At 44.0% G+C, this 27,308-nt stretch overlaps 1 protein-coding gene across 1 annotated transcript in view; it reads right to left on the bottom strand.

Annotated features, from left to right (window-relative positions):
• Positions 1 to 27,308, bottom strand: part of AK5 (adenylate kinase 5) — a 172,957-nt gene that overhangs the window by 3,253 nt on the left and 142,396 nt on the right. The window contains exons 11-13 of the mRNA XM_032802465.2: positions 26,111 to 26,274; positions 23,881 to 23,997; positions 11,225 to 11,404 (exon numbers count right to left, since the gene is read on the bottom strand). Coding sequence (XP_032658356.1) covers positions 11,225 to 11,404; positions 23,881 to 23,997; positions 26,111 to 26,274 — 461 coding nt within the window. The remainder of the gene's footprint in view (positions 1 to 11,224; positions 11,405 to 23,880; positions 23,998 to 26,110; positions 26,275 to 27,308) is intronic.

The raw sequence follows: 27,308 nt of genomic DNA, 5'->3' as shown, positions 1-27,308 counted from the left end.
TATGAACAACCTCCATTCCCGAGATGTCTGTAACTCTGAGATTCTACTGTATCTTCATCCATTGCCGGGAGGAGGTTAGCAAATGCATCCAGTGCAGTTGCCTTGCTACCGCCTTCTGGAAGTATGTCTACATTGCAATAAAAGAGCCACCGCTGGCCCAGGTCCATTGACTTGGGTTCACAGGACTTCGCCATGGGGCTAAAATTTGTAATGCAGATGTTTGGGCTCGGGCTGTAGCCTGGGCTCTGAAAGCTTGTGAGGGGGATGGGTCTCAGAGCCCAGACTCCAGCTTGAGCCCAAAAATCTGCACTGCAGCCTGAACCCCATAAGCCTTTGTCAATTGACCCAGGCTCTGAGACTCAGTGCTGCAGGTTTTTTATTGTAGTGTAGACCTACCCTCAATGACTCTTCCTAATAATGGGAGAGAGAACGCAGGCCAATATCCAGACTGTCAGCATCAAGAGCTGGTTTCCTGAACATGGCGTTCGCAATACTTTATTTAAGAGTGGCTGGAACCTATCCACGCAATGAGAAACACTGACAATTTTGGCCAACAATGGGCCCAGTACCACCACCACCAGCCTTCACCAGACATGAAGGGAAAAGGTTCAACTTGCAGGATATAGCACAAAGTTATCCCAGCACCTGTATAATCTCAGTGAGCAGCACTGGCTGAAAGAGAAGTTTGTCCCTTCAAGTGTACAATGGACCCTGCAAGCTAAGAATTTACAAATGGTACGGTAAGTTCAAGACTATGTGTCCTCTGTTGTGGTGCATCAGATTGGAAATTCCACTGCAGGTTTAGGTAACGTCCAACATGGAGGGTTTTAGTGTGAAGTCTGAAAATCAAAAATACACTCAGTCCTATAGTCCTCGTGTTGTTTATTTTGGTATTATTTTCAGTTCATTTTATACTTTCCCCAGATTTTTATTTCATTGCATGACTTTGTATTGAAAATACATAACTCAAAATTGCCACAGAGGAAGCTGGAGCTTTTGACTATAGAAACAAGACCATGTGGGGTCACTTATGGTACCTAGGAAGGCAGTTAGCATTGTAGAATAAGCATATTTAGTTGGATGTTTTGTTAAAATGCTCACCAATCAAATTATAGTTAATGTTAACACTTATATTCCCAGGACTAGGGTTGCACAATTACAATCCCATTGAGAATGATGGTGCAGATCACACTTCTCTGAACTAGTTACTAAGGCTGTCTGCAAACATAGAGGCTTAGCTACATGGGAAGTTATCACAGAATGAACTAGGGTGGGAATTTAAAGCACACTAGCTATTCTGCACAAAATCCCCACTTATTCCACACTAAAAGTGACTTCTGTGGTTTAGTGGACTAAGCTACACCACAAAAAGGGTCATTCTTAGGCTTGGTTTACACATAAATGTTTTATTGGCATCTATTGGTCATGCTAACAAAAATCCCAATATTGACACAGCTATGCTGGTGGAAGAGTGCTTCTGTCGTCAGGACTAACATCACTCAGATATGTGATGTTCCTATGCTGGGAGTTTGGCTGTCTGTATGCTAGGGGGCTATGCCAGCATAGGCTCTGTAGGGTAGACATGGCCCTAATGTAGAATCTGTCCACATAAGGAGCTACAGCAGAATTGCTATTGCACTGTACACTCGCCCTAGCTTATTCCATGCTAACTTCCTGTGTAAACAAGCACAAGTAAACTGTGCTGCACTGGTTTCCATTCATTTCACATTTTAAAGAACTGTCCCCTATGACCACATTACCCATAACTGTCAGTTATTGTTTCTTGCACCTCTCTCTGAAGCAGTTGAGAAACAACAGAGTTTCCACTCCCAGGGGGTCACAAGGTAATCAGGAGGGTTGTGAGCTGTTATATTTTATTACAAGCTAAAGAAAAAAAAAATCTCACTTCCCCACATATCCTTACCCTTCAAGTGCAAGTATTCTCTGCCAACCTTTAGACACACACACTGCTATATGGGAGTATCACTGTTATCCCTGATTCAGTCTCTGTAAAAGAGTAACACACGTAGGGATCACAGAAATGTGTTACTTCAAACTAGGGCTCATCCACCTGAAAAGATTAATAAACACTCTTCTACAGCATATAGTGTTGGCTGCTATCAGAGACTGGACAATCCTACACTCAGTGGCAATTTCTATGAATAATTGTGGGGGCGTTTGTAATAACTATGCAAAAAGTCTGCAATAAGTAACTAAAAGTTTCTTTTACTGCTCCTTAACCAGCACATGCCTCAACTACTTTTCAGAGCTGTTATTAAAAGTAGAAGGAAAAAAACTGCATCTGGTTTGACATCTTGTAGGCTAAACTTCAGGCTGATGTGACTTGAAATAGGGAAGTTTTATGACTCCCTGAAAATCCACTGGGCCAGGCTGCTTACATTATTTGCTAAGTGTACACTCCTTTTATTTAGCTGTCTATTTGAACATGAAGTTTCATAGGGATACACCTACTCAGCTACTGTAAACCAGGTTGGGATCTTGCTTGATTGCCTATGCGTTGCTTTTAATATTACTTATTAAACTCCTACGTACTGACAATAAACGAAGCTTTAAAGAATGAGTCAGATATTAAGAATAATCAGAATTTGTCTTTCTCAGTAAAAAGCGTGACTACTGAATAAGCCACTATTACATTGACATTGAGCCTGATTTTTTAGAGGTATTTAGGGACCTGAAGATCCAGATAGATGCCTAGTGGGATTTTCAAAAGCACCTATGTGCCTCACTCCCCTGGAAATCAGTGGGGGTGAGGCACATAGGCACTTTTGAAAATCCCACTAGGCTAGGCTGACTAGACAGCAAGTGTAATAGTGAGGCACTGCTTAGGCAAGTAGTAGACTTCACACCTGAATCTCTAGGCTACAGCCCCAGTACACCCTCCAACCCCCAGCAGTGCTTCCCATGTCTACACTGCTATTTTTAGCAATGCAGTGTCCAGGGCCGGCGCTTCCATTTAGGCGACCTAGGCGGTTGCCTAGGGCGCCAGGATTTGGGGGAGCAGCAATTCGGCGGAGGGGGGTCCTTCCATGCTCCGGGTCTTCGGGAGCAATTCTGCGGCGGGTCCTTCACTCGCTCCGGGACCCGCCGCTGAAGTGCCCCGAAGACCGGGAGCGCGGAAGGACCCCCCCACCGCAGAATTGCTGCCGACCGGGAGTGCGGAAGGACCCCCAAAAACCCAGGCGCCGCTCCTGGCAGTGTCCTGCTGCCAGGGACTTTCCGTGCTACAGTGAAAGGCTTCAGCAACAGGGGAAGACTCTAGCAGGGCAGAGGCAGCAGGGAAAGGTTCTGGCAGAGGGGCGGAGAGGCTTCCCTGCCTCTGGAGCCTGTCCTCACTGCCTCCCCCCCGCCAGAGCCTTTCACTGCCATGTGTAACTACGCACCACAGTGACAAGCATGGATGCAGCCGGCCTTTCAATGCAGCATGTAGCTACACAGGTAGTGACTGTACTGTACACACTGCCATAAGGGTAGAATAGCCTGTATCTTTAGGCACCCAAATACAATTAGAAATCTGACCCATACTCTGCTTCACTTATCCATTATGCCATAAAAGACAACTTATAATTCCTAGCCTCAAAAACTCTGTCCCTGTGGATAACTGTGTTCAATGGCTATAAGAGTGAAATATATTTCAGTTTCATAATTTGATTTGTACTAGAAAAAAAAAATCAGCATTTGCTATAAAATCTTTTAGCCTACAAACCACACATGCCGCAGTGCTCCTGAGATGCAGCCTGCCCTAAATTGTGCCTTTCTAAAAGAAGCACCTAATTTGTTTTAGTGGAGTTGAATTCACATATGGCTGTCACATATAATAAATATGAGTATGGTTCCATAGGTTTGTTCTTGCACCTGGGATTGATTTTTGCCATGAGTTTTCCTATTTTAACTAAACCTTGACTTTTGCATTTTTTTGCTATGAATTTTTTTCACTTTTCTATTTTTCTGCCATAACAACCAGCTACTGCAAAATGACATAGTTCAATAATTAATTGCAAATTGAGATAGTCTTTCTGTAAGTAAAATAGTGCAGCGGCTTTGTATTTTTGAAAAACAACACTAAAGAGTATGAATGCCTCTGTATTAAGGAAGTTACAGTCTTTGTTCCTTTCAAAAGTACTTTCTGCCCTTACACGTAGGATAGGAATGCTCTGTAAAAACAATGTGTAGTAGTTGTTATCAGCTGGTAGATGCAGTGCATCACACATGGTAGGGATCACAGAGAACTGAATTGCCCCCGAAACCAAGATTTTAAATTCCTTAAATGGAAAAAACTTCTGTCCCACCGTTACAGTCACTTTGATGCCCAGAATAGGGTTTGGAAGCTCTCTGCTCAAATGGAAAATGTGCAGATTAGAAACAAACAAACAAACCAACCAACCCCAAGTCCCTTCAATTCTATCCCCTTTATTCCGTCTGATTAGATTTCCTTTGAAATTGCACAGTACCTGTGCCTCTGCTCAGCCGAGCTTTTGAAAGGTTCACTATCATTTATTCCTGTCAGGTTCACAGACAGCAGGAAACATTTGCATACTAAGATGCCAATTCTTTTCTTAGGTGTAGCGCCTTAGCTGCTGAATAGAAGCAGTTAGTTATCTTTTGTTCAAAGAGTGACTTCAAATGGAGACCTGACCTGCTCCCACAGTAATCTGACACTGCCAAATCATCCTTTCAAGAATCCTATTGACTTCAGTGGCAATTAGGTCAGACTCCAGAGGTTCATGGGCTCTATAAGGTCCTTAAAGCTCCTTCCATGTATATTCTAACAGTAAATCTAATGCAGTTAATGAGCAAACTAAGGTTTGATGATTGGGCTCTTTATAAAACAAGTGCCCTCACTTGATGGTCCACATCCCTACCTTCTCCACCTAACTGACATTTAACTGGCACCCTTGCTGGCCAAAGATTACATGAGCCAGGAGAGTGATCTGTCACTCATTAATAGAGGGCCATTCCCATGTATCATGGTGCTATACAGCAGTAGGGAAAGCGACGACTAACAATTCTAGCCCACAAAGAGAACATTTTCAACTTAGACTTAAACCAATAAACAGGGTTAGCAACATTCATATCCTTTGCCAGAGTGACCTAAAGAGGGGCAAAATACAAAGTATTTGGAAAACGTACATGCAGGAGGTAGAGAAAACAGTAAGAAATCATTGCTAGGATGTGATAATGCATGTGTCTGTTCCTTTCACCAGGACCCTGGGCAGGACCATAAAACCAAGACAAGGGAGAAAGAAAGGCTATCAAGGGGAGTGACATATGATCTAGGCTCCGGTCTACACTACGAGTTTAGGTCGAATTTAGCAGCATTTGATCAATTTAACCCTGCACCCGTCCACACGACGAAGCCATTTTTGTTGACTTAAAGGGCTCTTAAAATCAATTTCTGTACTCCTACCTGACAAGGGGATTAGCACCGAAATCGACCCTGCTGGGTCGAATTTGGGGTAGTATGGATGCAATTTGACAGTATTGGCCTCTGGGAGCTATCTCAGAGTGCTCCATTGTGACCGCTCTGGACAGCGCTCTCAACTCAGATGCACTGGCCAGGTAGACTGGAAAAGCCCCACGAACTTTTGAATTTCATTTCCTGTTTGGCCAGCGTAGCAAGCTGATCAGTACAGGTGACCATGCAGATCTCACCAGCAAAGGTGACCATGGAGTCCCAGAATCGCAAAAGAGCTCCAGAATGGACCAAACAGGAGGTACTGCATCTGATCGCTGTATGGGGAGACGAATCCATGTTATCCGAGCTCCATTCCAAAAGACAAAATGCTAAAACATTTGAAAAAATCTCCAAGGGTATGAAGGACAGAGGTTATAACAGGGACCCACATGAAGCCTACCAGAGAACCAGAGAGGTAAATGGCCACTCTGGGTCAGAGCCCCAGACATGCCGCTTCTATGATGAGCTGAATGCCGTTCTAGGGGTTGCCCCTACAATTACCCCACCTCTGTGCTTCCTTCCTCCCTAAACCTTCCCAGGGTACCTTGGCAGTTATCCCCCCATTTGTGTGACAAAATTAATAAAGAATGCATGAATTTGAAACAACAATGACTTTATTGTCTCTTCAAGAGGATATCAAAGGGGGGATGGGAGGGCGGTTGGCTTACAGGGAATTAGAGTGAACCAAGAGGGCAGGTTTTCATCAAGGAGAAACAAACAGAACTTTCACACCATAGCCTGGCCAGTCATGAAACTGGTTTTCAAAGCTTCTCTGATGCACAGTGTGCCCTGCTGTGCTCTTCTAACTGCCCTGGTGTCTGGCTGCGCATAATCAGCATCCAGGCGATTTGTCTCAACCTCCCACCCCACCATAAACGTCTCCCCCTTACTCTCACAGATATTGTGGACCACACAGCAAGCAGTAATAACAATGGGCATATTGGTTTCACTGAGGTCTAACCGAGTCAGTAAACAGTGCCAGCGTGCTTTTAAACATCCAAAGGCACATTCCACCACCACTATGCACTTGCTCAGCTTATAGTTGAATTGCTCCTTACTACTATCCGGGCTTCATGAGCCATGACCGCGCAGTGCTGCTGACTGGGAGAGCAGCCTGAGGCAGAAGCCTGCAGCTGGCATGATATTCCAGGCAGGACTGAATCTCCTTTAGACCAAACTTAAAGGAGAGAATGTCCTGGAGTCATTCCCATTTTTGTCCAGGTGCCCCTGACCAACATCACTGAGGCCGACCAGGAGCACCCATGTCTGCCCAGGCACCCCCCAACCATCCTAACTGAGGTCGTCCAGGAGCACCCATGGGATGACGATGACAGCTAGTAGTCGTATTGTACCGTCTGCCATCTGCAAGGCAAGGCAAGAGGAGGCTGCTGTGTAGCACCGCAGTACCGTGTCTGCCAGCAGCACCCAGGAGACATACAGTGACAGTGAGCTGAGCAGGCTCCACGCTTGCCGTGGTATGTCATCTGCACGGGTAACCCAGGAAAAAAGGTGAGAAATGATTTTTTGCTGTTGTTTTCATGGGGGGTGGGGGAGCTGACACCATGTACCCAGAACCACCTATGACAGTAATTTTGCCCCATCATGCAATGGGGGCTCAACCCAGAATTCCAATGGGCGGCAGAGACTGCAGGAACTGTGGGATAGCTACCACAGTGCAACGCTCTGAAAGTTGATGCTAGCTCAGTACTGTGGACTCACACCAACGACTTAATGTGCTTAGTGGGGACACACACAATTGACTGTATCAAATCGATTTCTAAAAAATCTATTTCTATTAAATTGACCTAATTTCGTAGTGTAGACAAACCCTGAATGCATTTTTGGGTGGAGTGGAAACTATGGATGCAGTTAATTGCTGAGGCTGGCAAGAAGCCTGTTGTTTGTTTATGTTGATTCCCTACCCACAACAAGTTTGCACCCTCACTGGACAATAACCAGATTGGCAAGGTAGGGATGGAACATAAAGTAGATGACTGAGCAGGTGGTAGTGACTGGCACACAACTTGTTTATTTTTTTTTGAATGCCCACCATTACTACATTAAGGGGGCAGAGGGCACTTGGCTTTATTATGTGACTGATACAGTCATCTATGGGCGATATAGAAGACCGCGGGGCATAATTGTTCAGTGGAAGAGAGGACTTTTTTTAAAAACAAAATTAAACACACAAAAATATAGCAAACAGATTCCTGACTCTGTACCAAGTAAACAAGACATTATAACCAGAGACTAGGGAGACAGTACTGGGCAGTCAGTAAGCCATTTCAGAATATAAAAGGGAAGTTTTGAACCTGCTCATGTGTAAACTTCAGGCAGCTGAAATGCACCCATCTCTCCTCTCACTTAGGCTGAAACACATCCCTGGGCCAGGGGTGAGGCACCAAGTAAGGCCATTCTAGGCTTTGTGTGCCAAGGTGAATTTCTCCCGTGCACATGGAGCCCCTCCAGTTCCTGACTGAAGAGCTGGTGAGCTGCAAAGGGCAGGGGAGCTTGCACTGCCACTGCCCTGTGCTGTACCTGTTCTGTGGCTAAACGAGGGGACTCAGTTGCCAGGGCTGCCAATCTGACCCCTTGTCTCATAATTAAATTCACTTACAAATGTTGAAATCAAATAAAAATAGAGTCTTCTCTTTGACAAGCCAATTGACAACTCTGTCTTTTTGGTCTATGCCGAAGCAAAGGCTGGCTCTTTTAGAAGTGCTGTATGCTTATGCTCCTGAAAGCTGTGATGTGGAACATTTGGATTTAAGTAAAATCGCTAATCTCCCTGCAGGTAAAAGCATGATCAGTATTTGGTCAGGTTCTGGGGCAGGCTGCATTCAAAAATAAAGACAACTGTGATTTTCAAAGCAGCTTAAGGGAGCTGGGTGGGATTTGGGCCCCTTAAAAACCTTTTCAAATCCCAGCCTATGCCCTTTTAAATCCTTCCCAATTCCTCAAAATAGGGTTTGTCAGATTTAAAGGGGCATAAACTTTGTGTGGGCCCTCAGCACAATGGTGAATTTCATCTGTTGGGAGCACAGGCCTCAGCAGGAGGGGTTTCCCAGCATGAGTGAGGTGGAGCAAGACTTGCGTCACCTTTAAGTCCCAATACACTGGCCAGAAACCATCCCTCCTTCCCTGCACAGAGCGCCCTTCTAATGACTCCTTCCCACCTAGGAATGAACTAAATTCCTAAGAGTGAAAACGTGAGTTATGTTTAAAATAAGAAGCATGTATACTAAATATGTATTTTGAAATTTACATAAAGACTCTATCTCGTACATATAGCTAGATCCATAAAGTAATGAAGCTTGCGACAAATTCCTTGATTTAGAATACAAGGAAATTTTGATCAGAAGTAGTATTGGATTTTTCTATTTTTCACCTGACTTCCACTCCACTTCTCTATTTCAGAGAACACACGAGTGTGCCAGTGATGATATCAATGATGCCGTTTCCACTCAAGACTCCCTCTGCCTTCTGGGCAGAAGACCCTAGCCCTGCCACAGAGCAGCACACAGCAGTCTGAATAATATGCTGTAACCTGCTATAAGTGAGAAAGCAACGCCCCTGCCCTCCAAATTGCAAATTTCCCCTCCACCAGTGATACTCAGGCCATGGCTACACTTACATTTTTGCAGCGCTGGTAGTTACAGCTGTGGTCGTACAGCTATGTAGGGCCAGCACTGCAGTGTGGCCACACTGACACACTGCCGTGTGGCCACATTTGCAGCATTTGCAGCACTGTTGGGAGTGGTGCATTGTGGGCAGCTATCCCAGTGTTCAAGTGGCTGCAACGTGCTTTTCAAAAGAGGGGGGTGGGGTGGAGTGTGACAGGTAGCTTGCGGGAGACAGAGAGAGTGGATTTTTGGAGCAGACACTGTGACAGCTCCCTGCCTTGCAAGTTCAAAAGAGGGGGGTGGGGCGTGCGTGTGACAAGGAGTGTCGGGGAGGACAGAGAGAGTGGATTTTTGGAGCAGACACTGTGAGCTCCCTGCCTTGCAAATTCTGGCCATTTCCCCCATCCCTCTCTCAATCACTCTTAAATGTAAAAAGGCTTCAGACCAGATAAGCAGCTTCTCCGATGGACTCCCTCCACCCCGCCGTGCTGTTTGTCTCCTCAAGCAAACAGCTGTGAACATTCCAAAGCCTCGGCTCGGCTCGCTCGCTGGCTGCAGCAGAGAGCAGCTGTGTTTGTTTTTTAGATAAGTAGCTCCAGGAGTACCTTCCGGTTTGTTGTATACAGGAATTGTGGGATACCTCCTAATACCCTGGAGGCCAGTAACAGCGCTGGTGAGTGTCCACACCTGATGAGCAGCGCTGCGTCAGCAGCGCTGGATTCGCTACACCTGTAGCAACCAGGTGTACAGCCAGCGCTGCAGGAAGGGAGTTGCAGCGCTGGCTGAGCTCTGTAAGTGTGGACACCTGGTAAGTTGCAGCGCTGTAACCCCCTCACCAGCGCTGCAACTTGCAAGTGTAGCCAAGGCCTCAGACTTCAGTGGTTCAGGAGCAATCAACATTACCCCAAAGAACCATAGCAGTGTGAATTCAGTGTTTCATTTACTGTATATTATTCTCCTAGCAAAACCACTGACCAAGTATTATTATTTTATCCACTACGTTTTGTTGTTCACATAATACAGGGGTGGCCAAACCTCCGGTCTTGAGCCGCATGCGGTTCTTTTACAGTTAAAGCGCGGCTCATAGAACCCCTCACTCCACTCTCCATCTACCAAACTGGGGTGGGGGGAGCTCAGGCTTCTGCCCTTCAGGGATGGGGGGTCTCAGGTGAAAATGACATCATTGATACCATCACTGGCCCTCTCCTGGGTGCAGAGGCCCAAGGTGGAACTGGACAATGTAATTTACTTCCCAATGCCAGCAAGAATGAATCTGGCTTCAGGTCACGGCACAAATGAGTGACTGGGGAACCCTGGGTCAAGCATGGTTTGGAACTTCTTTCTGTCCTTCTGTAAGGAGATCTGTGAATGGTGGGGTGGGGTGACCATTGTATACAGGATTCCAAGACAGCTTAGTATATCAATCAGTTAAACATATATTTGTTTTCCTCTTGCAGCTCTACAAAGTACTGCTTATTCATTCTTTTTACTTGAACTAAAGTCATGCTTTGTGTTACTCTATGAGGGTCAGATCCTCAGCAAGTGTAAAAAAATGTGGCTCTGTTGAAATTAGTGGTCCTATGCTGTTTACACCAGCTGAAGATCTGTCCCTAACTGTCTATGTAAACCTGGTGTGGAGGTTTGTGTTTAGTTCTGCACAGGAGGGAGGTTTAGGTGTTATGCTAAGGTGTATATGCTGCCCTTGGTGACCATGCAGAGAAATATACAGATTTTTTTAAATAAAAGCTTTTAATAGTAGAAGATGCTTTGGTTTGTGGTGCTGCATGGTATTCTAGGTGAATCTGCCTTTTTATGCTTTAAAATTGTTTTCCAGATGTCAGAAATTTGATTGCAGAAATTGCATAATACAGGCTGCTCCACTGAGTGTTTGAAAGGAACAGTGTATTTTACAGAGACTATCTGAAGTTGCCAATGCCAGCCCTGTGCACAGGAGAAAATAAGTCAAGCAAGAGAAAGGTGAGATCAGATCAGAATACAAGCAGCTCCATGGGAGGGTGGCAGGAATTGAGCACAATTTATAAATGGCCTTTCCATCACTAATCCTGAAACACCATTCACATAATGGAAGAGGAGAACAATTGCTTAATTCAAAAGTTAAGCAATTTACCTTGCATAACTGTGTCTTCTTTTCATAATATGCAATCATGGGCTCGGTTGCTTGGTAGTATGTATCAATTCGTTTCATGACAGCTTCAGCATCATCAGTGCACTGACTCCTCTTCAAAAGGCGACTGCTCATGGTTTCAGTGGAGCAGTCCAGGCAGAGCACAAGTTTTGGCTCCCCAATCTACAGAAGCAGAGAAACAATAATTAGTCCAAATGCTGGCTGGAAAAATCTGGTTTTGTTTATTAATCCAAGTTTTTTCAGATAACTGTAAAACACAAGCTAGCTGATTAGTCGTATAATTAAAACAAGACTAACTCTCTTCAGCAAACAAGTTATTCAATTAATTTAGCCCCTCTTCTATTTCTGATTTGCCGGAAAGCAGATTGTTATTAACGAATAGTCATGTTACACAGCAGCACCCAGAAGCCTCAATTGGGACGAGGGCCTTACTGTGCTAGGCAAACACATACAAAGATACAGGCCTTGCCCTAAAGTAATTACAAGCTAAGACCCAGACTTGGGCTTTGAGAATTTGTTTGCTATTTGCAATTATCCGACAAATGCTTTATGCAAACATACTCCAGCTTCTGGCGTGCCCACTGTAGGTATTCAGTATTTGCTGGTCAAGCTTTGTGACTAATCACATGGTATTGTTTTTAACTCCATGACTGGATAACTATAACTTGGATAGTTTCACGTGCAAATAGGTGGTTTCACATGAACATGTTTAATTGCATGCAAATAAAAGAACTATACGCAAACATACATAATCTTGAGCATGAAAGTTCCCAAATGTTTATGTAAACAAAACCCTGCCTGAACAGCAATTACACAGTCAATAAAAGGTTTTAGGAATGCAATCCAATGTATTTCACTGCATTTACTCAAACAAATGTTCATAGGTACTTTTTATCACAGAATTTGCCCGGGTCTACTTGAGATGTAACTCTCCATCCCTATGGCTCTAGTATGAACAGAGAGATGTGTTATATCACTCTGATTTATGCAGAGATGAATTGTTTCTAACTCATATAAGAAGAAACCTAGCACTGCATGCTTCTCAAACTGTGGGGCTGCCTTCCTTGGGGAGGCTTTGACCTTTTCCAAGGGAGGCGGAAGTGAACCAAGGCAAAATTAAACAGGTTTTTGTGGGTTTTTTTTTTTTCATTCTTAGGACATGGTAAAGACAGATAATTTCTGAATTAAATAGAAGAGTATATTATATGCATTTACTTGTTCCCAGCTGAAAAAGAACCTGTAAATATAAGAGCGGCTGGGGGTGTGGGGGGGGGAAACCAGGCAGGTTGCACTGTTCCCATGTTATAAAATATCTTGTGTGGCTGTATGTGTGTCAGATCCTTACAAAAATTCTGAGGACGATTCACAGTAATTAACTTTAAAGGGCCATCATGGATGTTTCTCTACATGTTGGGTTAAGAAAGCAGCAGTGCACTTTATCCTGCAGCCTGCTCAGCCAAAAATGCTCATTGACACTGAATTTTGTCTGAGCAAGAACTGTAGGACTGAGCCTAGTATGTGATAAGCTGCATGGAGATAATAAAATCATAGAAATGTGCAGCTCATTGCGCTGATGCACAACTAAGTAAACCTAAACCATCCTTGACAGGTGTTTGTCCAACCTGTTTTTAAAAACCTCCAGTGACGGAGATTCTATAAGCTTCCTTGGAAGCCTACTTCAGAATTTAACTGAACTTATAGTTAGAAAGTTTTTTCTAATATCTAACCTAAATCTCCTGTGCTAAAAAATAATCAGATTACTTCTTGTCCTACCTTCAATGGACATGGAGAACAATTGATCACTGTCCTCTTTATAACAGCTCTTAACATATTTGAAAGCTGTTATCAGGTCACACCTTAGTCTTTTTTTTCTCTCTCCAGACTAAACATGCCCAGTTTTTTTAACTTTTCCTAATAGGTCTGATTTTCTAAATCTCTTACCACTTAACGTTGCTCTCCTCTAGCCTAAGTATGGTGCCCAATACTGGACACGATACTCCAGTTGAGGCCTTCCCGGTGCCGAGTAGAGTGGGACAGTTAACTCCCATGTCTTACGTACAACGCTCCTGTTAATACACCCCAGAATATTACCCTTTTTTGCAACTGCATCACATTGTTCACTCATATTCAGTTGTGATCTACTATAACTCCTGGATCCTTTTCTCTGCAGTATTACTGCCTAGCAGGGCTGGCGCTTCCATTTAGGTGACCTAGGCAGTCACCTAGGGCACCAGGATTTGGGAGGGCAGCATTTTGCCGCCCTCGGCGGCAATTCGGCAGCGGGGGGTCCTTCCACGCTCTGGGTCGGCGGTGGCAATTCTGCGGCGGGTCCTTCACTCGCTCCGGGACCCACCGTCGAAGTGCCCCAAAGACTGGGAGCGCGGAAGGACACCCCCGCCCCCGCCGCAGAATTGCCGCCAATGACCAGGAGCATGGAAGGACCCCCGCCTGGGGCGCCAAAAACCCTGGCGCCGCTCCTGCTGCTTAGCCAAGTTATTCCCCACTTTGCATGCGTGCATTTCATTTTCCTTTCTAAGTGCAGTATTTCTATACTGAATTTCATCTTGTTGATTTCAGACCAATTCTCCCATTTGTCAAGGTTGTTTTGAATTCTAATTCTGTTCTCCAAAGTGCTAGCAATCTCTCTAGCATGGCACCATCTGTAAATTCTTAAGTGTACTCTCTTCTCCATTATCTAATTCATTAATGAAAATATTCTATAGTATCAGACCTAAGACAGACCCCTGGCTGAACCCACTAGATACATCCTTCCAGTTTGACAGCAAACCACTGCTGAACTACTCTTTGAGTATTATCTTTCAACCAACTGTGCATCCATTTTATAGTAATTTAATCTAGACCACATTTTCCTAGTTTGCTTATGAGAATCCCATGTCGGACTGTGTCAAAACCCTTACTAAAAAATCACAATATATCATGTCTACTGCTTCCCTCCCATCCACTAGGCCAGTAACCCCATCAAAAAAGGAAATTGTTTGTTTAGCAGGATTTGTTCTTGACAAATCAATTCTGGCTATTACTTATAACCCTATTATCCTCTGGGTACTTACAAATTGATTGTTTAAGAATTTGTTCCAGTATCTTTCAAGGTATTGAAATTAGGCTGACTGGTCTATAATTCTCTAGCTCCTCTTTGTTCCCCTTTTTAAAGACAGGTACTATGTTTGCTCTTCTCCAGTTCTCTGGGACCTTTCCTTACCCGTCCTCCATGAGTTTCTGAAGATAATTGCTAATAGTTGTGAGATTGCTTCAGCTAGTTCCATAAGTACCCTAGGATGAATTTCCTCAGACCCGTCAACTTGAAAACATGTAACTTTTACATATATATATCTCCTTTAAACTACTGTTTCCTAATTTTAGCTTGTATTCCTTTTCTCTTGCAGTTCATATTGTGTTGAGTTTCTGTCACCACTAACCTTTTTAGAGAAGACTGAAGCAAAATAAGCATTAAAAAACTCAACCTTCTTGATGTCATCAGTTATTAGCTCTCTTTCCCCACTAAGTAGAGACCTGAAATCCTACACTTTCCTTTGTCTTTCTCTTGTTCTTAATATGAGAGGAGATGTCTCTCACCTCCTCTCATTCCCTTTTATGTCTCTTGCTAGTTGTTATTCATTTTGTGCCTTAGCTTGTTTAATGATCAACACATGTAATGAGAATGTCAGATATGATCTCCATCCATGTGTGTCTGAAATACTTTGAAAGGGACAGACAATTAAAGATGCTCTCTATTCTTTTCCATTCCAGCAGGGATTTGGAGGGCTTCTCTCTAGGAAAAGACAAGAAAAAGCCCCCAAGAAAAAGTGGCCATTCATTTCATTAGTGACCATGAGCTAGAGAACTGTACCATTGGCTATAAAAGAATCTCAGATGACTGACATGTGGCCCTCCCAGAAAGGAAGATGCTCTCCTGGAGTCCATTCTTTTAAGAGGGCAGTACTTTAAAGATACATTTTTAAATGTAAATATTCACATTAGGTCTACAGTAGCTGAAGAATAAGGGAGAATAAGGGAGGTGGCTTGGACTATGCCTGTTTTTCTGCTTCCTTACATTCTGAATTTCTAAGAGACAGCTAAGGCTTAGCTGTAACATCTGGTCTTATGCTCAGGGAACCTCTCTTTCTAACAGTTGGATAGTCTCATAACAGGCTTTCATTCCTAGGGCTTTTCAGCACTATCAAGGAAAGAATAATGGCAGCGCTGGCTGCAATGTTGTCGTTTTGGATTTAAAATGAAAGGGTCCAGAAGCAGTTTTAAATATGACAAATTGTTATCAAGATGTGCAGTAACTACACCAATACTATCTGCGCCTAAAGTAAGTGCCCACATTGCCCACTTGTGGCTAAGTTATTCATGAGTTCATGTTTCCCTCCAAAGCCACAGCAAGATAAATGGGTCAGAGTCTGCCCACAGTTACGATGGTGTCAATCTGGAGTAATTCCTCTGACTTCAATATAGCCATGCTGTAACTTTTATAAAGAGGATATCAAGGGCTCAGCTGACTGATAGGTAACTATGTTACCCGGTACGATAAACTAGGTATATTTTACTTTTGAAAATCCATGTGATTCTGCTGAGACTGCATATAAACCCACCTACTCTCTGGTGTTATGTTTTTCAGTATATATATATAGCAGTCATATTTTCAGTCTGAGTAATTTTTATTCCAAATTAATGGAAACAACAAGAAAGAACAATGTGTGTGTGTCCTCAATAATGTGCTGCTTCAACTCTGTCCTGTAAAACAGACCACAGAATCCTAGGGATTTAAAGGTATGGTACACAGAAAATAAAATCATATTGATTATACAACTACATATGCCACATCTGCAGGCTGTCACAATGAGGTACTGAGTGCCCTTAACTCCTATTGACATTAAATGGATTGAAGGTGCTTAGCACCTGGTAGGAGGTTCTTGGTACCTTCCTGAATTGGGTCTGCAAGCCTTTCTCTTTTAAATTAAAAGGGACCTAATTTCTGAGATTCCTTGGTAAATGTTCTTCTCTCTCTTAGTTTCATCACAGATAAAGGAGAAAACTAAAGAGCCAACAGAAGAAAATGATCTTAGGTTCTGTACATTTAGGAATGGCTTCTAAAGTGAAAGTAGCATCTCCATCCCAAAATAAAGACTGCTATAAGCTTTGTTGTCAAAACAACCAAGGGAGTGTTTGTGAACAGTGAAATGATTCCAACACTGCAAAGACTAAATAATTCCTTGTCATGTTGGGCAACTTTTTTCAAGTATGAGAGCAGCAGCTAGCAAAATGTACATATTGTAAAATGAACTCTCCCCAAAGCTCCTCCCTTCCACTGCACTTTTCTTCCAAAACAGTGGAGCGCTCTGCTGTGGATTCAGCAAACTGTATGTCAGCTGGAGCTGGTACCACTTTTGACTTGATGCTAGCTCTAACCCACAAAACTCAGTGCTCAAGACACATACCAGAACGAATCCTGAAATTCCGGATTGGAACATGACTATGATGCAGATCTCTCTCTTTCTGCTGCTTTGGATTCAACCAGGCTCCTACATTTACAACACTATGAATTCTGTGCTGCATCCACCAAGCAGGAGACTACAACTCCCATTAGGCCCTTCTCCCATGCACATCCCTCTTCTTTCTGGCCATGTAAGGGAAAAGGTCATGAATCAGGAAGTTGTCACTCCAAACATTGGTTGTATGGAAAGTGAGGAGCTGCAAGAAAATTGAAGCAGCAGCCACATGGCAAACAGGGAGCTGCAAAGAAGCTGAATTCAGAGAGTTATCCCCAGGAACTGTATATAGGGTTGCCAACCCTCCAGGATTGATGTGGAGTCTCCAGGGATTAAAACTTAATCTTTCATGAAAGATTGTGTCATGTGATGAAACCTCCAGGAATACATCCAACCTAAAGTGGCAACCTTAATTGTATGCAGAGCCATGTGTGGAACAGGCTGTAACTACCGGGCGCAGCTCTGTGTGGGACTTATGGAGGAGCAGCAATGGCTGGGCAGGCGCGAGTGCAGAGGAACCCCAGTGAGAGACATTAATTGAGCCTGGCCTAGAAACCTGCAAGCACTGATTTGCTTGGAACAGAAACTGGATTGTAGAGGGCAGCCCAGGCACTAGGCTTGTAGGGCCCTGACATTGAACTGTACTGCCCCAGGAACCCAATCAGGAACTGATATTGTTCACTTCGAACTGTAACTTTTTAAGCCTCAGTACCTAGGATATTAGTAACTTTCCCCTGTTCTGCCAGCCTTAAAATACCCTTTCACTTAGCTATATAACTCAGTGGTTACTGGGACCCACCAGGACTGGCGCCTAATACCCGTACAGTGCTTGCCTCTGATTTGTGGTACTCTTAGCACACTACTGACACCTTAGGGGTTTAGTATCAGAGGGGTAGCCGTGTTAGTCTGGATCTGTAAAAGCATCAAAGAGTCCTGTGGCACCTTATAAACTAATAGACGTATTGGAGCATGAACTTTCGTGGGTGAATACCCACTTCGTTGGATGCATGTAGTGGAAATTTCCAGGGGCAGGTATATATATGCAAGCAAGCTAGAGATAACAAGGTTAGTTCAATCAGGGAGGATGAGGCCCTCTTCTAGCAGCTGAGGTATGAAAACCAAGGGAGGAGAAACTGCTTTTGTAGCTGGCAAGCCATTCACAGTCTTTGTTTAATCCTGAGCTGATGGTGTCAAATTTGCAGACGAACTGAAGCTCAGCTGTTTCTCTTTGAAGTCTGGTCCTGAAGTTTTTTTGCTGCAGAATGGCTACCTTTAAATCTGCTATTGTGTGTCCAGGGAGACTGAAGTGTTCTCCTACAGGTTTTTGTATGTTGCCATTCCTAATATCGGATTTGTGTCCATTTATCCTTTTCCGTAAGGACTGTCCATTTTGGCTGATATACATAGCAGAGGGGCATTGCTGGCATATGATGGCGTATATTACATTGGTGGATGTGCAGGTGAATGAACCGGTGATGGTGTGGCTAATCTGGTTAGGTCCTGTGATGTCACCCACAAAAGCTCATTCTCAAATATGTCTGTTAGTCTATAAGGTGCCACAGGACTCTTTGCCGCTCTTAGGGGTTTAGTGTACTAAGCAACCACAGTAACTGCAACTCTCCTGGCATCTCCGTGGTTCATTTTTCACAGGAACATCAGGTTCCTTTTTTATTGTGAGCCAAGAGGAAAAACACTAGTGAACGTGGGAGCTTGTTTGGAAAGGTTCTTCACCAGAATGTCTTGATATTCTTTAGACAAGCTTCTGCCATCCTTACCCGTGTTGGGTGGCATCCTACACCATGTGTAATCCCATTGAAATTCCTGAAATAACTTTCATAGTAAGATAGGCTGGGCCACTGGCTAGGACAGCACACTGAGACGCAGAAAACAGCAATTCAATTCTCTGCTCTATCACATGCTTTTGGTGTGACATTGAGCAAGTTACTTGGGGTACACCTACATTAGGAAAAAAGGTTTTATAACCATGTTAGCCAACTTGCCATAAAATCCCAGTGTGAACAAGACCATTGTAGCTTTAACATGTTAGCACATTGAGGTAAACACTAGGTGGAGCCTAGCACAGTAGAACCTCAGATTTACGAATACCAGAGTTACAAACTGACCGGTCAACCATACACTTCATTTGGAACCGGAAGTACGCAATCAGACAGCAGCAGAGACCAAAGAATAAAAATAAAAGCAACTACAATACAATCCTGTGTTAAACATAAAGTACTTAAAAAAAAAGAAAAGAAAAGGAAAGTGTTTTAAAAAAGATTTGACAGGTAAGGAGACTGTTTCTGTGCTTGTTTCATTTAAATTAAGATAGTTAAAAGCAGCATTTTTCTTCTGTGCAGTAATGTTTTAAAGCTGTATTAAGTCAATGTTCAGTTGCAAACTTTTGAAAGAACCACCATAATGTTTTGTTCAGCATTATGAACATTTCAGGGTTACGAACAACCCCCACTCCTGAGCTGTCCATAACTCTGTCGTTCTACTGTATTTATGTTGACCTGTTAGTGTGTTAAAACCACAACTGCCTTGTCTATGCTAGGATGTTACCATGTATTGATTACCACATGTTAGCTAACACATGATTTTAAAAAAGATACCTTCTTTCCTTGACAAGGCCTTAGTCTCAGTCTGCCTCAGTTCCCCATCTTAAAAATGGGATAATATATTCTTACCACATGATGGGGTAGGAGGGGCAGTGAGAATAAAATCCATTGACAATTTAAGGTGCTTAGATACTGTGGAAAGGAGCTCGACAGTACTGCTCCATATAAAGGAGGCACAATCTGTCCCACGATGCTCAATGATGCAGTATATGGAACAATTCTAGGATGCTTCTGAGTACCCTCAACTCTCACTAACTCCAATATATTGGGTCTTCAGAGTGTTTCCATAGGACTACTTACAGAGTAAGATACTGCTCAAACTGTCCTATGTAATTTACTCTTTCACGTTACACTATCTTAGGGAAGCAGCATTAATTTATTGATAAACAGGATTCTTCCTCCCCCCCCGCCCCACCTCTCACAACTACAGGAGCATTTAATACTAGTTCCATTTAAAATAAAAAATGTGCCTGAGAGAATACGATGGCTGGGCATTAGTGCTGGGCTGCATGGATTCATGAGGGAATTAGTTTAGGGCCTCTAAGCTTTGTATTTCTATAAGAACAATTCCTGAAGCTTTCTAAATAGTATGTATCTTTAATACTTGTAATGATTTTCGCATATGCTGTATATATACAGCCTCACCACATTCCTGATGTCACCTCTTGTCATTCATTCAAACATAACGTGGTAAGGAAATATTTTTAAATGCCCTTTAAAAGAAAAAAAATGACATTAGTTATCAGTCATGACTAATTAAAAATGTTTCAAAGATTCACTGAGTTACCTGCAACCAAGTTCGCCCCTTATGGAACTCAGGTGGCTTCAGTGTTGCTACACCAGGGATGACTTTGGTGACTAGTATTTTTCAGCTAAGTTTTAAATATTTGGATCTTTATATTTTGTTCCAGAAGCTGATAAGGATTCAGTGTTGCACAGTCACCAGTGGGTTCCTGCAGTGCCCATAGAGCAGCGGTTATCAAAACTAGGACTGCTGCTTGTTCAGGGAAAGCCCCTGGTGGGCCGGTTTGTTTACCTGCCGCATCTGCAGGTTTGGCCGATTGCAGTTCCTACTGGCTGCGGTTTGCCACTCCAGGCCAATGGGGGCTACAGGAAGGGCGGCCAGCACGTCCCTCAGCCCGCGCTGCTTCCTGCAGCCCTCATTGGCCTGGAACGGTGAACTGCCGCGATCAGCCAAACCTGCGGACGCAGCAGACAAACAAACTGGCCCGACCCACCAGGGGCTTTCCCTGAGCAAGCAGAGGCCCTAGTTTGAGAACCACTGCCATAGAGCTTAATCCAGGAGACAATATCTGTGGAATTCTGGGAGGGATTCCTTCCCCTGCTCCAGTTCCAACATGCTGCTTTGGCAATGAATAGGGGCTGCAAACAGCCCACAAGGGGCTGAGGTAAAACTCCCCAAGAGCAGGCACTGAGTTGGGTCATGGCACACACTGTTCAGGTCATTCTGGCTTGTACCTCAAGCAATAGGCACAAAGAGTTGGCAGCAGGTTAGGAGCCTCCAGGGCTGTCTAAGTTACTGAGGGCCAGTTCAGCCCCTGCAGGAGCCCAAAGTCACCTTTGTTCCCCCTTGCCCTGGGCTGTGTCTCTTGGAGACCCAGTACAGAATCTGATCTTCTGTCTCTAGCTGTCATCTCTCACCGCTCATATGGATCCTTCAGATGTCCCTCTTGTAGCAGTGCTATGCAGCAGGTGGCCTCTGAGCATGGCCTTCCCTTAACTTCCTCTAACACCATCTGGGTGTTAGCTCTCCAAAACTGTCAGTGAGGTGTAGGATGACCACCAGTCCCTAATTGGGCAGGACAGTCCCGAAATGTACATTTCAAGCCCCAGTCCAAATGACTCCAGGTCAGCATTTGCCCCAGATTCCCTGTGGCACCACTCCATACCTGCCATAAGTGGTGCCAGTCTCCTCCTGGTAGGGAGGCTGAGGTGGGCCTTAGTCCTCTCTTGCCATGAGGGCGAGGCCCCACCCCATGATCCTCTTCTTCCCCCCTGAGGCCCCACTCCTGGCCAGGCCAGAAGCTGGGCAGTAGTAAGAGCCACCCAAGGAGTCTGGGCTGCTGTGGGGAGCCTTGGACCTTCCACCTGCCCTGGGTGGCACAGACATGGGCGGGGGCAGGGACACGGGCTGTGGGCTGTTCTTGTACAACCCGGCACCCCACCCAGGGCAGGTGGAGGGTCCGAGGCTCCCCACAGCAGCCTGGGCTCTCTGGGCGGCTATTACCACTGCCTGGCTCTGGCTTGGCCATGGGGGCAAGACCGCCAGGTGAAGACGGGGGGGGGGGTTTAGGGCCATGAAGGGAGAGGGGGGCTCCTTCCTGTTTTAACATTTTGAAATGGCGGTCTCCCTAGTGAGGTGTGAATTAAATGGTGGCCAGATATGAGAGTGGAACTCACTCAGTTAGGCCACTGAAGGCACTTCATCAGGTAACTGGACTCTGGCTGTGCATTCTGCACATTAAGAGGGCTGAGGTTTGAAGTGGGACCTTGGTGATCTGTTGGCAGCTCAACACTACCAGGCAGCTCCCCTTTGGGCAAGTCTGTAGGAGCTGTGCTAAGCTTGTCTCAGCTGGAAGTTGCCCTTGGCAGCTATTGCACTCAGCTGTGCTGATCAGTGCCATGGGGCGTTAATTGGACTATTCAGTGTTAAATACTTCCATAAAGTATTTTGAGTTTTCACAGCTGCGTGGGACATCAACAAGGCTAGTGTTCTGGCCTCTGATAACTAAGGTTCTCTGGGTCTGTGAATCAATATTTCAATTTAGGAATCATGATTACTACCTCTGTCTTTCGCCAATAGAACTTTGGTATGCTAGAGATGGCTCTTGGGAGCTTTTATTAAAATTTGCCACGAAACTGAAGAGATGGCTTTCCTGCCTTTGATGGAGTCAGCCCCTCCCACTATTACTGCCAGAGAACTTTACCTCTTGGGAATCTGCTGAATATTTAAAAAAAAAAAAAAAATCCAAACAAGCAGCCTTTGGAATGAATCTGATTGCACCTCATGTCAGTCTGTTCTAAGTATCTTTCAGGGTAGGCTATGTCCCCCATCTCCTCTCACACCATTTCAAGTTACACAGATCAAACACAGCTGAACTATCAATGTACTGAGTAGAAGCCTGAGCCTGAAAACCTTTGCTCAGTTGAATGCTCCTTACTTACACTACTCATTACTCTATTTGCATGAGAAAGAACTACTCATTTGAGTAAGGGTTTTCATATTCAGATCCTATTTCAGATATAGTCACTTCCAATAAGTGCAATCACTATACGTTTATTTGTCCAATGGTGCTGCCCCCCGCCCCTTCCCCCTTCGATACAGAGTTTCTCCAGTCCCGCACTCCGCACTCTGCAAAGACATGCAAATATATGTGGCGTTTATTAGAGACTGAGAGGGAACATTTCTGTGGGAGTCCCTTTGTTAAATTGGCACATGCTATTGGAAAGAGACATGGGAGAATTACTTAATTTTGTGCACAGGAAGGCACTAATAGACCAAAAAGAAATCTCTGACCTGGCCAACTTTATTGCTAATTATCTTGACTGGGTGTTGAAGCCATTTCTCCCACCTCCTGTGGCTTTTGTGACTCTTTTGTAGTGAACAGAATCTATATAAAGCAACTAAAGGTCCACTGATAACTCAATAAGTCTTTACAATAATTTAAATGAGTTCCAAGAGAATATGTAGAGTGAAGGTGCAATATAATGGAACACATAATTATTATTTTCCTCCAGGATATAAACTAATCAGCTACTCCTATTTTGCTTTTTCATTGTGCTGGTGAGCTTGTGCAAATTCAACTCAGGCACTTATTTAGAGAGAATGGAATATTTTCTGCAGGCTAAGAAATCAATAACTGAGACTTCTCTGTAGATCTTTGTAGTGAAAAAATCAATAGCTTCCTTAATCTTTGTAAACTACCATACAAAAACTTGCAAAATGCTCTTTTATGAGTATTTCAGCATGCTACCTACCACAATAATTTGGCCTGTGCTTTGCTCGGGCACAATGGTTGCAGGCACTGAGAGCTCTGACTCAACTTAAAAAGAGAGTTTAATAATGCATCTAACAGTGCTTGAAATTCTGTTATGCCACATTGCCTTTTGATGAGAGATGCAGTAGCAGCACAAGCAAACTGAAAGTGTAGCTATGAGAAAAGTGACTCTCAAAATGGCAATATCTTACTAAACAGAATTGCTCTCGTCTGTATTTAATGTAACTTAAATGGCTAAAATCAATTTTTATTCCTTCTGACACTGCAGAGGCCACATACTTGAGGGAGTAAACTGGATTTGCTGTATTGCTGGCGTTCCAGATCCCCAGTGATCAATAGCAACTCTCTACTCTCTTAGCCAACAAGTTGGAACAGTGGCTTATAAAGAGTCATATCTATCAAAACTAGGGACCTGAGTAGCTGATTTGTGTGTCAGATGCAAGTTGCATTTTAATATCAGCAATAATGGTAAATAACTAGATGTTCACCTTGCATTCAAATACTTCTCCTTGTTTCACGTCCCTGGGATACCCATCAATCAGAAATCCTTTTGTGTCTCCTAAACTGGCAATCATGGCCTCCTTCAGTAGTGCCAAAACAATATCCTGTATTGAAGAAAAAGAATTCTTGGTTACTAATAAATATTGCTTTAAAGGACTCAGTTTTTACACATGACCTTTAATCTTATGTCTTCAGGAACTACCATAACTCTGCTTTGCTTTGAGCAGGTCCTTTGAAAGTTGGCTTTTTATTTCTCTAGCTGCCCAGGGAGAGGGTAGTTTGCTATAGGGGAGGAATAGCTTTCCCCCAGGAACAGCTATGTCACACAAACCCAGAGCCAGGGTGAGAACAAACCTGTTCTGGGTTTTCCAGGATCTTTCCTGTTGTGATGCGCTATTGTTGTGGGACATATCTGAGTCTCAAAATCTATCTGGGGACTGTGACAGACTGACACTATCCTGTAATAGCCTGAACAAACCTTGTGGAATTAAGATAAATGTTACTGAAGTAAGTTAAACTGTACTGAAATATATTTGGAGTACATTGTATTAAAATGCAGTTGTGTATGTGTTACTATGGCACCCTATCCACCTTCTCAAGTTGGGAGGGGGATGCTAATGTAATTCCTCCATTATCAGCCCTTTAACACCCCTCTCCCCCAAGGTCTGTATATACTAGTTCAAACCAGATTCTCCAGGAACCAACAAGCAAAGAAATGTTTTTTGGATAACTAGCCTGGTTTTAAACTGGCTGAGGGCCTTCCTCCTGGTCCTGCAAATGGACAGGAGCCCTAGTCCACGAGGACCCCAGTTATTAGCATAGAGTTGAAAGGACTGGACCTACTGAGGTCCCATAAAACTGGGTGCTTGTTCTGAGCTGAAGCTGTGATGAACTGGTAACCACAAAGAATCCCCTTGGGTCGAGAGCAGAAGAACTGCTTGTGTCAGAATCCATGTTAGGGTTAATTCTGGTAAGTTTATTAGCATCTGTGTGGGTTCTTTTATTGTTTTTAATATGATTTTTCTGTAGTGTTTTTACCTTAAGAATAAAGCAGGCTTGCATAGGAAGTGCTGTGTGGTAATTTATAACTGTAGCAATTACACCTAACCATTTCTGATGACAAAAGCAAGCAGGTGTTGGTGGGCAACCTGTCTGTGCTGGAAAGAATACAATGAAGGCAGGAAGCTCTGCAGCCTGGAAATACCCTAGTCAGAAGGGAAAGAGATACTGGTCCCCAACCAGAAAGGCAACAACTGAGGAGCTGGAAACCTGAGAGTGCCTTGCTCAATCACTGAGGGGAAATATGGGTGCAGTTGCCCTGAACTGTGTGGACCATGAAACTTTATGACATTATAATGACACTTCACAATCTGATTGTATTTTGACACAGTGTCACATTGTGTCAATGCAATGTTGTGGTATCTTGCTGTAAAATGACAAGAGAATTTGCCCCACCAGACAAACAGGGGAAGATAACAACACTAAGCTAGACCCAGTACTCCTTTTAATTTCCTATGGGCGACATTTCTTGATGCCTTTTATTAACACATACATCTCTTGATCTAATTGTACTTGCTGCACATCATATTGTCCATGATTCTGGCCTGCAGCCTGACCCCTTTATGCTGCTCAGATGCTGTAAAGTGGGGGGACCTCTCCCGCCCCTCCGCTCTGCATCTGGAAATTATTGTAGTTCAGAGGAATTTCCTGGCCAGAGACTGAAATAACAGCCCCTACATCTCTTCACATTCCCATCAGTTGGCGCTCAGTTATTCTGGGCTGCCAGCCAGTTCCTTAGGGAGCCATTGCAGTTCATGTAAATTAAAAGAGCTGCTAGGGATGCTCCAATTTGCACTGACGGCCATGCCAGCTCTGGGACCAGCCCAGAATTTGGAAGCTGTAAAAGTGGCATAAAGTTCCCTATGCTACTTCTGTGTTGCATCTCTTGCAAGGTGTAGCATGCAATCTGGCACGTTGTATTTAATAATTAATCTACCATAGGGAATTTATGGGTATGGTGTGAGAAGGGATAACTACGTCACCAGGATACAAAAGAAAGAGAAATGCCACATATCTGGGAATGAGGGATCCTCTCTACCAAGTTCTAGGCTTACTTCCCCTCAGGCGGGAATACATACCAGTGCTGCTTTCCTATTTCCACATTTTTTGAGGGACATCCCCTGCCCCCTTTATTTTGCAAATGAAACTAGAGCTTACTCCAGGCACCAGTTCGCCACATTCCATGATGTCTTTGATCAGTTTGCTCCTCTCTGATGATGATGTTAATTCACGTCGGAGGAGGTCACCAGTGGACAGATGAGTAAATCCATATTTCTGTGCTAATTGTTCACACTGGGTTCCTTTGCCAGAGCCAGGGCCACCTTCATGAGGGGGAAAAAATCTAGAGTTAGAAACAGAAATTACAGGGAGCTGAACAATTGGCCTTTTTATTAATCACTGCAGTTGGGCAAATGTAATGAAAATAACATGAGTTCCTGTACTGACTGGGCGTTCAAGTACATAGTTAGTTAGTTAAAGCATTCTGTGCAGAAATTGCCTGGTAACATACTACTATTAAGTAACACTGCTGAGAAGAGAGCAAGCCCCTTGACTGAGGATTTTAGCTCTTAAAATAAGTTGTTACTTTTTCTCTTCATTAACTTTCAGTGCTTTAACAAATTCTCCTTTCACACTGATTTCACACTGGTCTACCAGTGGAGGCCCTTGGAATAAGCAATGTAACTTAACAGCAGTAAATTACCAGGCAGATACTGCATAGAATTTCTTAGCTAATTAACTGTGACCTGAAGGCCCACCCACTACAAGTAGTGATGGCATTTTCTTGTACAGAGATGCACCAATAGGTAGCAGAAAATTCTGCTCACCCCTTCCCAAGGGGGAGCCAGTTTCTTTTGTGGTTTGTCCATTCCAGTGGCTGACAGATTAAACTGGAAGCTTTGTTCATTCTCCTCAGTGCTGGGAGATACTGGTTTGTTCTCCAGTGCAAATCATGAGAGTTTAAAAAAAGCCAGAAATAAATTGTGTTTTGTGGTCTGTCTTTTGATTTTTGAACTCTCCTTGCCCATCGCTGATGTGTGAGTGACAATTAGTACTGTCCATTAGTACTGTCCACTCCCAGATTTACTGGGAAAGGTGACTTGCTCCTGCTGCAGCAGTTTTCATTCCCACATCAACCAGACTCCTGCCCAGCACTTAATTCCCAGCTTCCCCTTTCCCCCACATCTGCCCAGGCCCCCCAGCCTCATCACTGCTCCTTCTCTGGCTGGGCATTGCAGGGAAGGAGGAGGAGCTGATGAACTGGGGCTGTTGCTCACAGGAGAGGAAGGCTGCTGGCCTCTTCCTGCACCTTCCTCCCCTTCTCTTTCTGTGAGAAACTGAGCATAGCTTTGGGAGC

This window comes from Chelonoidis abingdonii, chromosome 7 (assembly GCF_003597395.2).
Source record: "Chelonoidis abingdonii isolate Lonesome George chromosome 7, CheloAbing_2.0, whole genome shotgun sequence".
NCBI classification, from domain to species: Eukaryota; Metazoa; Chordata; order Testudines; family Testudinidae; genus Chelonoidis; species Chelonoidis abingdonii.
The sequence above is the reverse complement of the archived record's forward strand: the minus strand, read 5'-3'. Positions and strand labels throughout refer to the sequence as shown.